Here is a 14,687-nt window from a genome sequence, read left to right as displayed (position 1 = left end):
TGGCCACTATTCATAATGTCCAAAAGATACAAACAAACCAGTTCACAAGAACTATATCATTGTTAAGACACAATATCTTTCTTTCCCTCCCTCCCTCCCTCTCTCTCTCTTACTTGAGGAACAATTATGAGCAAAGCATTGCACCACACCCCCAACCACCTTCCCCAGTAACATTTACCATAATGAGTTTTGTGCTTAGTTGTGTCCAACTCTTTGTGACTCCATGGACGGTAGCCTGCCAAGCTCCTCTGTCCATGGAATTTTCCAGGCAAGAATACTGGAGTAAGTTGCCATTTCCTACTCCAGGCGATCTTCCTCACCAGGGATCAAACCTGCATCTCCTATGTCTCCTTCATTGGCAGGTGGATTCTTCACCACTCCACCACTTGGGAAATCCAATAATGAGTTTTAAGAGACTGTTTTTAAAGCCACCTTCAGTGTAGGTTAATGGGATGAGGCCTAAGCACAATTCAGTTCAAAAGTAATTTCAAAAAGAACTGCTGCTGCTGCTAAGTCGCTTCAGTCGTGTCCGACTCTGTGCGACCTCAGAGACGGCAGCCCACCAGGCTCCCCCACAGCTGGGATTCTCCAGGCAAGAACACTGGAGTGGATTTCCAAAAGAACTAAACTTATTTAATAGTGTTCATCTCCACTGAAAATAGAGCACCACCACTATATACACATAATATGTATACACACACATCTATACCTACATATATATATGGAGAAGGCAATGGCACCCCACTCCAGTACTCTTGCCTGGAAAATCCCATGGATGGAGGAGCCTGGTAGGCTGCACGCACTATGAGTATACACTGTACTTTAAGGTATTAGATTAAGTACACGAGAGAAAATATAGTCAGAACTCAGAAGAAGTGTAGCAGAATAGTGCGATGAACTTTTTGAAAGTTCTATTAACAGAAGGTTTAAGGCCATTATGACAGACCTTTGGATTCTCTTCTTTCATTTTAAACTATTGTTCTGAGGCCTGTTGTATACTCATTTCCATCTTACTGGTAATGGCCATGCTGAAGAGCCTGTTTTTTTGTTTTGTTTTGTTTTTTGTTTTTTAAATAAAGAAAGGTAGTTATTGGCTCATATAACTGAAAAGTCCAGGGGATATAATAGCTTCAGGCAAGGTTGGATCCAGGAGCACAAACACTGTCAACAGGACTCAAGTCTCCCCATCATGTGGCTCTGCTTTCCTCGGTACTGACTGGCTTCATTCAGAGGCTGTGATTCATGTAGTGGGAAACTGACATAAGATTTTAAATCTCATAATCATGCTTGATCAATTCACTCATCTCTATGAACATACTGTTTCTACAAGGGAAGATACATTTTAGGAAGCAAAAAATGAGACCAAAACTATTGAAAAGAATCCACAGTATCCACGTCTTTGCATGAAAGTATCTGATTCTCGCAGACAAGAAATCTGTGGGGAGTGAATTAGTATTTTCCACTCCTAAGTTTTACTCAAGCACATTCTCCTTGATAAGAACCTCTTTCTAAAGATCAAACTTAAGAAATGCATAAATAGTACTAATTGTAATGATTCTGAATCTCTCTGCAAACATCCATGAATTTCAAACCTTACTTCTGAACTGAAAATTCAAGATTAGTTATGTCTCATTCCAAACTTACCCAGCCTCAGGCTTCTATCTATCCTCTAAAGAAAAAAGACTCTCACATTCCATATTTTAAAAATGATTTATATGCAATTCAGAGTCATTGATTAAAAAATATTTTTTAAATTTTCTAATAAATGCCATTCTAATAACATGCCCATTTTATAGAGAATATTCACTTGCATTAACCCTCTGTCATAATCTTTTGCTACAGATATGTCTATATATAGTGACAGTACATCTCAACAGAAATACTCTCATAGCAAACTCCACAAATTAGTGGTATTTCAAACTAAGTTTTTAAACTCTAATGAAAGCAGAAAAAAATAGAAAAACATCCAACTAGGTAAACAACTAAATGTAAATGATCTGCTAAAAATAAACTACTTGTCTCTACAACAGTATTAGAAAGTTTAAAAAGTGAAAATTCCTTGGGGCCCTAAATTATCATTGCTCTCTCTATAGTGGTAATGAACTTATTTGTTGCATTAAATCACGTTAAAGAGCAATAATGAGGCCAAAATATAACTACATATTTTTAGACCTTTTTTCCTGATTTAAACTTTTGAATTCTTTAAGATCAATGCATCTATCTCCTTTGACATTGTTAATAAACTTTTACAATCAGTTCAGGATATAAAGATGGATGTATAACAATAAGGAAATGATTTGAGACTTATAAAATTTAACATTATTCTAAGCTTATTTTTCTCTAAATATTGGTTGAGGCATACTATTTAGTATGAGCAAATACTTTTCAGATATAAGTATCAATACAACATATTCAATCTTTAAAAAAGTTCACTATACAATAATGAACTTTTAATCATAAGAGATTTTTTCAAATATATTCTTGGGAATTCCACAATAATGTGGTAATAATTGCCAACAGTGATGAAGAAGAGAGCATTTGGGGTTTTCCACTACTTATTATACCACAAGAATGTATTCAAAGTATAAGTCTACATGTAGGAAGTACTATATAAATGTTAAATGAATATTTAACTTCAATGAAAACGGGAAATAAAATAAACCCTCATTATTTTAAGTCGCTATTCATTTTTAAATGTCAAGTTGAAATATCAACAAATACTGCACATAGGAAAAACAAAATATTGAGGATCATTAATCCAAGGTTTGGGAAAGAACAGTAAGGAAATTAGCAGTTTCTTTGCCCTCTGGTGGCAACAAAGTCAACTGCAGCATTTCTAAAGTAATGCATAATAAAAATGTTTCTGTTATGAAATCAGGTTTCTCCCCCCTGTGTCAAAATGTCTGTAATAAAAATCCTGATTGCTACATGCCAAATTCCAAGACTGTTGGACTTTTTTAAAATTTCACGTTTTGAACTTTTAGCTAGTCTATTTTACAAAGGAAACTATTTTTTCTCTTCCATTTCATTCCTATACTTTATATTTTACAATATGCTAACTATTTAATTCCAAGATGATTTCATGAAAGTAATGGAGATTGATATCTTGGAAAGAAGCTACTTCACTTTGTAATATAGCTTCAAAAAAACTGCCAAGAAATTGAAACTATTCCTTTTTACTTCAGCCTATAAATATATGGGCTTCTAGAGTAGTTTTCCATCAGAAATATTGGTTTACAACACCTGCAGATTTATGTTGAGCAATATATGTATTTTATAATCCCCAAAGCAAAAGCTTTTAATTATATGACCAATTTTAGAGTGGAGTGGATTTTACCCTCAATTTGAGAACTTAGTAAACATATATATATATAAACATTTGTTGACTTTTTTTTTTTTTTTACTGTAAATGCATTATTTACTTTCAGTGCCAAAGAAGTTTTCAAATAAACAACTTAGAATGCATTCTGGCACACACACCTCTCTAATCTCCTTTGGGATATAATAAATTCCTTTTTTTAAGCATTTATTTATTTCATGAATATGCCCATGAAAATTACTGTTGTCCTTTTTAAAATAAATGTGCTGCATCCCAGACGAGTAACAGTTTTATTTTTTTTTTTTTACCAATGAAATGTATCAGAGAAATAAACAGAAGGTACGATGTACTGATATAAATAACACCTTGTCAAGAACAACCTATGTCCTTCTATGCAGAACAAACCGACATCCAGGAAATTTGCGTTTTATTCACAGCTTTAAAAGTGGTATCTTGTTGCCCACTCCCATCCCCAACACACACCCCTCTGATGATAAACTGGAGCACAGAATCGGTTTTCTCTGTAATATTTTCAGAAGGAGCAGACACAGTGTTTCAGGCTGTCTCAGGTTGGTAAAACTTCATTTAAGGACTTCCTTCTAGATTCACCTCACCTAGAATCCCCAGGTGCTCTCCCTAGCCCTCCCTCTGCGACTTGCAAGTTTGACATTTGTGGACGCCAGAATACTTTCCGAGGAATCACTTATTTCCCTTCCTCGGAATTAAAACAACAAAACAAAACCTTGATTATCCTAACCAGCTAGCGTTTATTTCTCAAGTGTTTTTCCCTCATTCACCTCCTCTCAAAGTCTATGCATTTCTTCAGGGGGAGCGCGGGGCGGGGCGAAATGGGGAGCAGATATTCTGTTCACGGTGGACAGGGTCCCGGAAGGCAGCTGGACCTTCCGCTCCGCATAACCTGGCCGGGAGAAGCCGGCGGGCCCTGGCCCAGGGCTGCATCGCAGGCTCAGCGCTCGACCCCGGGGGCGCGGTCCTGGGCTGGACACGCACCTGGCTGGCGCAGCCGCCCGAGCAAGGGGCGCCTCCTTTGGGCTGTGCGGGGCTCCCGGGCTCCGCGCGGGGGCAGTGCCAGGCCACTCGCAGGAACCCCTGCACGTTCAGGCCTGTCCGCGAAGCCGGCCGGCGGAGGACAATGGGGCGGGTGGTTGGTCTCCAGAGGCGCGTCCACCCCACCTCTACCACCTCCTCCCCTCCCCGGTGTCCTGCCGCACCCACCCCGCCCCACTTCCAGCGCCGGCTCAGCCCCAGACAGCAAGAGCGAGCAGAGGTTGGGACCTCCTGCGGGAGGAAGGTGCGGCCACAGGGAATTTTCTCCAGCAGAGGGGAGCGCTGCAATACCCGGCTGTCACCACATCCGCCACAATGCACCCCCCCCCCTTAGTTTATCTCGGCAGGAGGCAAGGAGGAGGGGAAGAGGAGGAGCCCGGGAGGACACGGACCAGGATGCCAGCTCCTGGGGAGGTATCCGCGGGAACGTTTCCTCTAACACCGAGCCCTCTCAGGACGCCTCAGGGGAAGACAGTACCATCCCCTGCTTACCGCTCAGGTGAAGCAAGTGGTAAATCCTTAAGAAAAACCCTCAGTCCCTACCACCCTACTCATCCAGCCAACCTTCTGCTCATCTGAGAAGCTCAAGTTTACTTGAAATGCAATTGCAGTAACTTTACCAAGGGCAGATAGATGGAGTGGAGGTGGGTGGAGAACTGGGTACCAGAGAGGTCTTCGACTGGGCAGGAAAGCAACAAGCGAAAGTGCATCTTACCATTGACTTGATTTCCAGGCTTCCCTTCAGCGAACTGAAGCCGGTCCATTAAAAAGTGGCAAAGTAACACAACTCCTGCAGCAGCCAGGTCGGCCCTCCGGAACCTCGCCATGCCGCCGCCGCCGCGATCTCCCGCTCCCCGCCAGTCCTTCCCCGGCGCCCTGTGCTGCTCCGGGGCTCCCGTTGGGAATGGGGACAACAGGGCTGAATGCTGCGGACCGGTCTTGGAGGGACGCAGAGGCCTTTGTAAATTTCTCTGGGATCGCACACCCAGGAGCCGGGACGAGGAAGAAGGGGGTGCGAGCGGAGCGCAGTCCTCTCCGGACCTCCAGGTCTCCCTTCAGAACTTCCCACAACACTCGCAGTCCTCACCCCAGACACAGAACAACTGCGGAGACGAGAGGCCACTTGCAGCTGGGGCTGGCAAACTCTCTGTTCCGCACAGGCAGCGCCACCCCGGTGCCCGCAGACGGTGACTTCCGAGCCCCAGCGATGCGCTCCACTGGGTTCAAAACAGATCTAATTCCACAGCCAGCGCGGGTGCCTCCTCCAAATCGAAGAGGGCTCGGAAGGAACTTTCCCCATCTTGGGATGGCCCCCTTTAAGGAGGCTTAGGTTTGCGGGAAGGGGGTTAACAGCCGGCTGGCGAAAACCCTCCGACAAGTTTTTCTTCTTTTCTTCGCCCGACGCAGGGCGCGCGTCCTCGCCCGCAGCCGGAGGGATGAGAAGCCCCTAAGAACTGAGCCCTGGGCAGGCTCAGGCTGCAGCAGTCTGAGGTCCGAAGGCAGAAAAATGTATTGGGAAAGGGGGGTGGGGACGGGGGAAGAAACGGGGAGGGAAAAGTCAGACTGAAACCTACTGGGATAGGGTTCCTCCTGGCGAAGGAGGAGGTGGACCCGAGCCCCGGAGTTTGGTGGCGGAGGAGGCGCCGCCGCCGCCGCCGCGCTCCCCCGCGCTCCTGCTCCACACTTTGGGGAGGGAAGGCGGCTCGCAATTTGCCAGATCCGCCGCTGCACCCTCCTCCCGCCTCCTCCTTCCCTCCCCCTGGCTCCTCCCGGCGTCTCCCACCTTCCTCCCCGAAACCGGCAGCTAGCACCGACCTGTCCAATGGCTGCACTTTCCTCGGGGCTGGCAGAGGAGTCGCCGAGAGATTAAACCCGGGGAGGAAAGCAAGGGGGAGTGAGAGGGCAACTCCAGCCCGGCGTGCCCCTGGCAGCTCGGCGGCCAGGAGCTCCGGGAGAGGAGGCGAGAAAGGCGAACGAGGAGGGGAGTGCCGGACGGCACCTCGGCGCCGCTCGGGCGCCATCCCCGCACTCGGCTCGCCCCCACCGGCGGCGGGCCAGCAGCGCCCGCACCCACCTGGCCCTGGGCGGCTCTTTCGCCCGTCTGCGGGGCTTCTGCGGCCCAGCAGCCGACCCGGGGGCCACTCGCCGCCGACGGGGTCTTCCTGGGCGCTAAAGGGTTAATTACAGCTCGCCATTCCTGGGAGGGCGTGTGCTGCGGAGGTGGGGGGTGCGGAGAAAGCAAACCCAAGCCAATTCGGTTACTGACCCAGCGAAGCCCTTTCGGACCCCAGACCCGCGGGGCCGGTGGAGGAAGGGAGCGCGCGGCGGCTCGGACCCGCCGTGGCGGCTTTGTTATAAAGTGTCAGCGGGAGCGAAAGCGAGAGTTTAAAGAAACAGGAGGCCCACAGAATTTCCTACGGGGGCTTTAACTGGCTTTCGCTGGCTCGTTTGTTTTTGTTTTTTCAGCTCGCGGAAGTGCTTCAGCGTTAACCCTTTCCAGCCCTCTCAAGAGTTTACGTCTTGTTTTAAATAGTTAACTTTATTTTAACGGGGGTAAAGATTTACAAAAAAAAGAAAGGGAAGCAGCGCATCGGTTAAAATTCTAGAACCAGACTGAGTTAGGATTCCACCTCCCCTACTGATTAGCTAAATGGCTTTGTTTTTCTTAGTGTCTCAGTTCCCCATCCATCAAATGGGGAGAATTGTAGTTATACCCTTATAAGGTGGTTGCATTGGATTAAATGCGTTAATACGGAATAATTAAAGAGTTGAGAACAGTGCCTAGCACGAAGTACATGACTTTATGCTTCTTAAAGAGAAGAAAGGGAAGGAAGAGGAGAGAAGGCGTTATAAATCAAATGGAGAAGTCGCTCCAATGTTCTAGGTACAAACGGTCCCGTTAGTCTTTTCCATGCTCTGAAAAATTGATGGGTGCCATCCATAATCACCTTAATTTAGTCTCAATACCCACTGTAAGTGGAGCCAGATAATTAAACTACTCTTCCAATTTGATGCCCAAAGAATGCCTCTCTCATGGTTACTTGGCTGGTGAGCAGAAGAGAAACAAAAAGTGTACCCTGTTGTCCTCAATCCCATACTCAACTTGCTATCTATTTTGCAAATGTTATGCACACACACTTTTTTATGCTCTTTGCTCTCTCCTGAGTTTTCTTCCAACCAGTTGATTGTCCCTCTTCACCTTATTTACACAACCTGGTTCTTTTACTTCTGCCCAGGCAAGCGTTTTTAAGTTCTGGGTAAGCTTACACCCAAAGCTGAGTACCTGAGATACTTATCTATTTAACATTAAGTTGAAAAAAGTAATCTTCCTATCAAATTCTGATTGTCATTTAATTAACATTGATTTTTTTTTCTCTGTATCCCTGGTGACCTCACTACTTCATGAATCCCTGAAGAAATAAAACATTCAGTGCAGCTCCATGTCCCATTTATACGCAAAATCATGGGGACCCAGCAGGAGCCATTTCAAGAGCATCTCTTCCTTAGTGTGGAGTGTTTCCCTGTCCCCTTTCACGTAGAAAAATGGGTGTTTCCTGCTTTTCAAAGAAGAAACAAGTCCCTGCCTCTCCCGGGTATCATTTTCTTTCTATTTTTCCTTTATTATTATATGTGCAAATTAGCAGTGCTTATTTTTGTTTGTTGTCAGCAATGCTTTGCCCTCCTGATAGAAGCTATATACCCTAAGAGGAAATCTGATGCCAAAAATTGAAAGGGAGCCAAGTGGTAATTCAGAGTGACTCTGGAGAGGCTTCTGTGTGTTTTGTCTATCTCAATGGTGCTGTTTCATTTTACTCATATCTTATGAATAAGTACATCTTATTCTGAAGAGCAGCCCACACAGAAAATACTTAAGTATGGGAGAAGATGCAGGTAAGCAAAATTCAATCATGCATGATGATTTAGTGCTCAGAACTAAGAAAGAAGTGCACCACCATAATAAAGTTAGGCTTTGGTACATTGCCTTAAATGTCAACCAATGATTATTTGTTAAAAATTATTTTTCCTTTACATTATAGAAGGTGACAAATAACTAAGATATATGTAGGATGGTATGTTCAGGGTGAAATGGAAAGTTCATTATTCATATAAAATCCTGCTAATTAAAGGTAGCATACTTTGTGGCCTAAATGATCTAAGTCTGCCATACGTATTTCACCACAGAATAATCTATTTCACTTTCAGGGAAACAAATTAAGATGTCTCGAAGGAAAAAGTTTCATCTTCCATCTCACTAGAAAGAGAAGAGTTACAGTGAGTGGGGTTTGTTTCTATTTACTGTAGTTATAAGAACTGAATTGCTGGGATTTTTTTTGTTTGTTTGTTTTTTACTCACTGGCTTAATTTTAACTAACCTCTCAAGGAACAAATGAATCAGCAATCTTCATGGAGCAGTACTTGAGTTCCTTGTCCATGACAAAAGATCTGAAATTCACTGAACACCCTCCTTTTAAGATCTTAAAATTGTATGTGAGAATCACTCTCGCCAACAGAGAACTCTGGGCGTTCATTAGCACCTGAGGTAATGTCTATACAGATTTCAGGCCTGTTCACAGCCCCTTATGTATACTGACCTTCAGAGCCATTTCTGCACATTCCAAGTGCAGTACTATCTACCTGAAGGTAATTACAATTACCCATCTCATCCCACCTCCAACTTTGTCATCTCTCCTGAACTGAAACTTGGCTAACAGGATACTCAAGAAACTATCATGCTCACTTAGAAAAGAATTGAGATGTAATACAGGCTGTGGGGTACTCATTATTTATTGTAACCTGGGTGGATTGTTATTGTCCTGAAATTGTTATTTCAGGACATTATTATTGTTATTTCATGGACAGCAAGGAGATCAAACCAGTCCATCCTAAAGGAAATCAACCCTGAATATTCATTGGAAGGACTGATGCTGAAGCTGAAGCCCCAGTTCTTTGGCTACCTGATGCAAAGAGCCTACTCATTGTAAGAGACCCTGATGCTGGGAAAGATGGAAGGCAGGAGAAGAAAGGAACAACAGAGGATGAGATGGTTGGATGGCATCGTTGACTCAACAGACATGAATTTGAGCAAACTCTGAGATGGTGAAGGACAGGGAAGCCTGGCGTGCTGCAGTCCATGGGGTCACAGAGATTCAGACATGACTGAGTGACTGAACAGCAACAACAAATGGGAAATTACTATTAGTGGATTCCTTTTATTTAGTCCTAATCTAATATTACGACCTTTTCCTCCAGATCTAAGGCATTTCCTCTCCCTCACCATTTGATAAAACTAATCTTTAGTATACAATTACAAGAGTCCTTTCTTCATCTTGGCTGATTTTTTTTTCTCAATTCATCCCAGCCTCTCCTTCCCCCACTCTCTCCATCCCCACCGTGTATGCAAGTCTATTTTCTGTCTGTATCTCCACTGCTTCCCTACAAATAGGTTCTTCAGTTCCATCTTTCTAAATTCCATATATTTATGTTAATATACAATATTTGTTGTTCTCTTTCTGACTTACTTCACTCTGTATAATAGGCTCTAGGTTCCTCCACCTCATTAGAGCTGACTCAAATACGTTCCTTTTTATGGCTGAGTAATATTCCATTGTCGGAGAAGGCAATGGCACCCCACTCCAGTACTCTTGCCTGGAAAATCCCATGGATGGAGGAGCCTGGAAGGCTGCAGTCCATGGGGTCGCTAAGCGTTGGACATGACTGAGTGACTTCACTTTCACTTTTCACTTTCATGCATTGGAGAAGGAAATGGCAACCCACTCCAGTGTTCTTGCCTAGAGAATCCCAGGGATGGGAGAGCCTGGTAGGCTGCTGTCTATGGGGTTGCGGACACAACTGAAGTGACTTAGCAATATTCCATTGTATACATAAAATATACATATATGAATATCCCATTGTACAATAGTCCATTGTACCACAACTTTTTAATCCATTCATCTGTTAATAGACATCTAGGTTGCTTACATGTCCTAGCTATTGTAAATAGTGCTGCAGTGAATATTGGGTACATGTGTCTTTTTCAGTTATGGTTTCCTCAGGGTATATGCCCAGTAGTAGGATTGTTGGGTCAATAGGGTAGTTCCTTGTTTTTTATTCACCTTGTTTGACTTCTGCTCTCAGAATCAACTGAGAATTCATTATACTATTTCTGGATATTTCAGCTTTTTGCTTTTTTATAATCTTAAGTAAAATTTTTATGAACAGAGTGTTTTGAATGAAATATGCATTTAAGAAATTACATGAGAGCTAGTAGCACTCTTTTTTTTTTAGGGACATTAAGTATGCAAGAGTACTTAATGCCTTTTATCCTCATGTCAATAGTACATTTACTATTTAGATGAAATTAAAATATAATTATATTTGGCTCACTCATAATGAAATAACATACTGCATTAAAATGGCATACATGTTTATACTGTCTTCTGAATCTTAATAAGCTAAAGTTTTTTGACCAGTAAATTGCAAAGTACAAAAATGTGCAGTTCAAAATAGTAGAAAACAAATTATTAAAATGGACTAGTACACCCATCAGAGAAGGCAATGGCACCCCACTCCAGTACTCTTGCTTAGAAAATCCCATGGCTCAGTCGGACACGACTGAGTGACTTCACTTTCACTTTTCACTTTCATGCATTGGAGAAGGAAATGGCAACCCACTCCAGTGTTCCTGCCTGGAGAATCCCAGGAACAGGGGAGCCTGGTGGGCTGCCGTCTATGGGGTCACACAGAGTTGGACAGGACTGAAGCGACTTAGCAGCAGCAGCAGCAGCACACCCATATATTATCAGGCCACTCAAGATAGCTGTTCTCTTCCTCTTTGTACAGCCCCTGCTAAACCAGTCCCTGCTTCACCTACACCCCACTCAGGCAAAAGTGCCTGCCCCCTGCCCCAGCTAGTGATTGTTCTAATCTTTAGGTCAGAAAGACTCCACCTGCTAATTTATTAGAAGAAAACATTTGCCCTCCTGATGCTCATTAACCTCAGGGGCTGTAAGGGGCAGGCGCAGGCTGCTGGTTTCCGTGGTAACTGACAGTCAATTTAAGGGCAATTCCCCCTATAAATAGCCGCTACTCTACTACTATAAATAGTAGTAAGGATGGCTTCCATGTCGCTTGCCTGTCGTACGTTGTCGGGTGTCACAGCATGACCCTTTATTTCAGACAGGTGAGCTCCCCTATCCAGTATTATTGATGTCTCTGTCACTGTTTGGGGGCTCTTTCTTCAGTGTCCAGGCTGGTGAACTACAAGGCTTGTGGACTTGCCCAGTATGACTCAGAAGCTGGTGAGCTAGTTGGGATGCCAGGGAAAATCCCTTGAGTACAAAGATGTCAGGAAAATATAACAGGGAATGGAAGATTGTGGGGTTAGTCCCAAGGTGGCCATCCACCCAGCATGGGGGACTCTCTGGCAGCTATCTACCACTAGAGAGATCTTTCTCTTCCATTATGGTGATAATATCCTGTTAATCTCAGAGTCTTTCAAGTTTAAGAGGAGCAGTCTTGTGCTGGTGGTTCATCTTGACTACACAGGGATGACTGGTGAATACAGACAGAACAGGGTCATAGATTATTCACAAAATGCAAGCACACCCCTGACCCACTGCCCCTAAACTATTACAGACACAAGCTTTAAGGATACTAACTCAGGAACAGACTTGTGAGTTAGACATGGGCAGTCACCTGGGTTTGGCTAGGCGCTGTGACAATGGCAAAATGAGTGTACCCTTTCTCATCACAGCTATGGAAAGCGGCGAAGCAACGGTACAGTAGGAAGGAACAACAGCTACATGCAATATGCAATGCATTACAGCAGGTGGAAGGAATTACAGAATGCCTATGTGAGTCATCGAGTAATGCAAAACCCCCTATTCAGGGTATAGAAGAGCTGTGTGCAACATACGGGACCCCACGGACATAGTGACCAAGGAACTCAATTCACCTACCACAAAGTTCAGAAATAGGTCTATGAAAATGACATATGCTGGCATTTTCTCCTGCTCTCTGCATTTTATCCTGCTCTCTCAACTTGTGGGCCAGGAGGCTAACTCAAGCCCTAGGAACTATAAAACCGAACATTCCAAGAGCAATCGTCTCAGAGCCCACCTCACGTTAAGCGAGAGGCTACTAGTCAACACCTTCAGAATTCAACTGTTGACACCAAAAGATGACTGCCAGTTATAGGTCAGGACAGTAACTCGCTTTTGCCCTCACCATCAGCCTAGACCCCCGAGGAACATAAAAAAGTGACCCTGGGACTAGCAGGTAAATCCTCAATAGTTTGGGTTTGCTAGCTATGTGTGGAATAGAAGTAGAAAGGTCCTTGCAGTTTTCACCTGTCTTTTCCCTGGACTCACTGAAGACGACTAAGGTAAGTAATCTGGTCCCCCAAAGGAGAAAAGCACCATTATATTAACCTGTGGCCTGTTATTCTATCTCTCCAGTCTATTTGACATTGGCTGTGGGTACGACAGGCCAGGGCGAAAACTACAGGTAGGAATGATATGATCTCAGAATGCTGTTTATGGCTTGTGTTCTGCTTAATGGTCATGATCTTCCCTGTATTGTACCTATTAACTATCTTGTATTTCGCCCCTTGCCTAAGTAGAGGGAGTCTGTTTGTGGGCTGGGCAACAGCAGCGGCCTCACTCACTGCCAAATGAATTTGATTGCGGGGTCTCTGGCCAGATGCCGTTGTTGTCCTCCTGTGGACGTCCATAAAAAATTGACCCGATAAGAACCTGTCTCCAAAGTTTGCCCACTTCTTAGACTCTGTATTCTATGTGTGGTATCTGGTTGCAGTACGCCTCTTCATACTTAAGCTAGGTATATCGCAGAAGAGGGGTGGACCAAGATTGTAAGGGTGGTGCAGAGTGTGTAGGGATGTGATGTATGGTCAAGCCACTCAAGATGGCTGTTCTCTTGCTGCCTGTACATCCCCTGGTCGACCAGTTCCTGCTTCAAGTATACCCTACTTATATGAACTTGTTTGTCTCCTGTCCGAACTAGTGATTGTTCTCATCCTTAGGCCAGAATGGCTCCACCTGCTAGTTTATTAAAGAGAAACACTTGCCCTTGTGATGGTCTTTAAACTGAGGGGCTATAAAGGACATTCCCAGGCTGCTGGTTTCCCTAGTAACTGATGAACCAACCTGATGTCAATTCCCCCTATAAATGGTAGCTGCCTTCTCTACTGAGTAGTGAATATGGCTGCCATGTCCTGTCTGCCATACACAGTGAGGTGTTGCTCCAGGAGTCTTTATTTCAGACATATAAGATCCCCTATCCAGTGTCATTAACTCTGGTCCCATTTTCAGGTTCTTTTTTCATCTTTGGGGCTGGGTCACTGCAAGGCTTATAGGCTTGCAGGGTGCTACCCAGCAACCCCTAAAAAGGGGGAGGGCATTACCTGACATTTCTTTTCATGTAGCAACAATGAGTACTAGCAACATAGACCTTATTCCTCGGTTATTTGCAAAGATAAATTTAACTCCTGCATTTTGCTAAAAAGGAAAATGGGCAAGTACTCAGCAAGCACTTAGTGAATTAATAAATGAAATATGTTAAGGAATATGCTGCATAATGCCTAATAGAAAACACTCAGAAAAGTTCTGAAAATGCTGATTTGTTGTGGACATTGTCAACCCAGGCTTTTTGGAACTGATCAAAATATGTCTGAACCTCAAGAAATATGTTTTCTAAGTGTGGGACCCAGCAGAAGTTGTGCTTCTGCAAACCCCGGGTGGAGACCCTTACACCTAGCACAGGTCGTGGGCCTTGTGTTCACTGCTGAAGTGCTCTGCACACAAACCACCACGTGACCAATATTCAGCCTTGAAGGCATCTCCTGCACTTCCTTTTCTCACCTTGCATTCATCTTGTTTTCCTTTTCTCTAAATTTCCTCCTTTGCATCTTCATCACTTGAGTTTTTTATTGATGTATAATTTAATTGGCATACATAGCTCTAGACTCATTCATTTAAAGTGTACAGTGGATTTTCTACTTCCAGAACCATATCCATCACTCCCAAAACCTCATACTAATAGTTACTTCCCATTGTCCTCCCCTGGCCCAGCATCTGGCAACCACTAATCTACTTTCTGACTCTATGGATTTGCCTGTTCTTTATCCCTTACATGAATAAAATCAGACAATATGTGATTCTGGGCCTGACTTCTTTCGTTTACTGTGTTTTCAAAGTTCATCCATGCTATTGCATGTATCAATACTGTATTCCTTTTCATTGCCAAATAATATTCCATTGAGTGGATATACTACATTATATAT

At 43.9% G+C, this 14,687-nt stretch overlaps 1 protein-coding gene and 1 long non-coding RNA gene across 5 annotated transcripts in view; one reads left to right on the top strand and one right to left on the bottom strand.

The window, feature by feature from the left end:
* Positions 1–5,353, bottom strand: part of PLXDC2 (plexin domain containing 2) — a 423,407-nt gene extending 418,054 nt beyond the window's left edge. For all 3 annotated transcript variants that reach the window (XM_055543765.1, XM_055543766.1, XM_055543764.1), the window contains exon 1: positions 5,103–5,353. In XM_055543765.1, the coding sequence (XP_055399740.1) occupies positions 5,103–5,214 (112 nt within the window). In that variant the 5' untranslated portion in view covers positions 5,215–5,353. The remainder of the gene's footprint in view (positions 1–5,102) is intronic.
* Positions 5,354–6,437: 1,084 nt separating this feature from the next.
* LOC129625402 (uncharacterized) lies at positions 6,438–10,593 on the top strand. 2 transcript variants are annotated; one of them, XR_008701422.1, is made up of 4 exons: positions 6,438–7,271; positions 7,804–7,980; positions 8,591–8,659; positions 9,248–10,593. It is a non-coding gene; the product is annotated as an uncharacterized LOC129625402 (long non-coding RNA). The 2 variants fall into 2 exon arrangements; XR_008701423.1 differs by having other exon boundaries at positions 9,220–10,593.
* The last annotated feature ends 4,094 nt before the right edge of the window (positions 10,594–14,687 follow it).

This window comes from Bubalus kerabau, chromosome 13, assembly GCF_029407905.1.
Source record: "Bubalus kerabau isolate K-KA32 ecotype Philippines breed swamp buffalo chromosome 13, PCC_UOA_SB_1v2, whole genome shotgun sequence".
Taxonomy (NCBI): domain Eukaryota; kingdom Metazoa; phylum Chordata; class Mammalia; order Artiodactyla; family Bovidae; genus Bubalus; species Bubalus kerabau.
The sequence above is the reverse complement of the archived record's forward strand: the minus strand, read 5'-3'. Positions and strand labels throughout refer to the sequence as shown.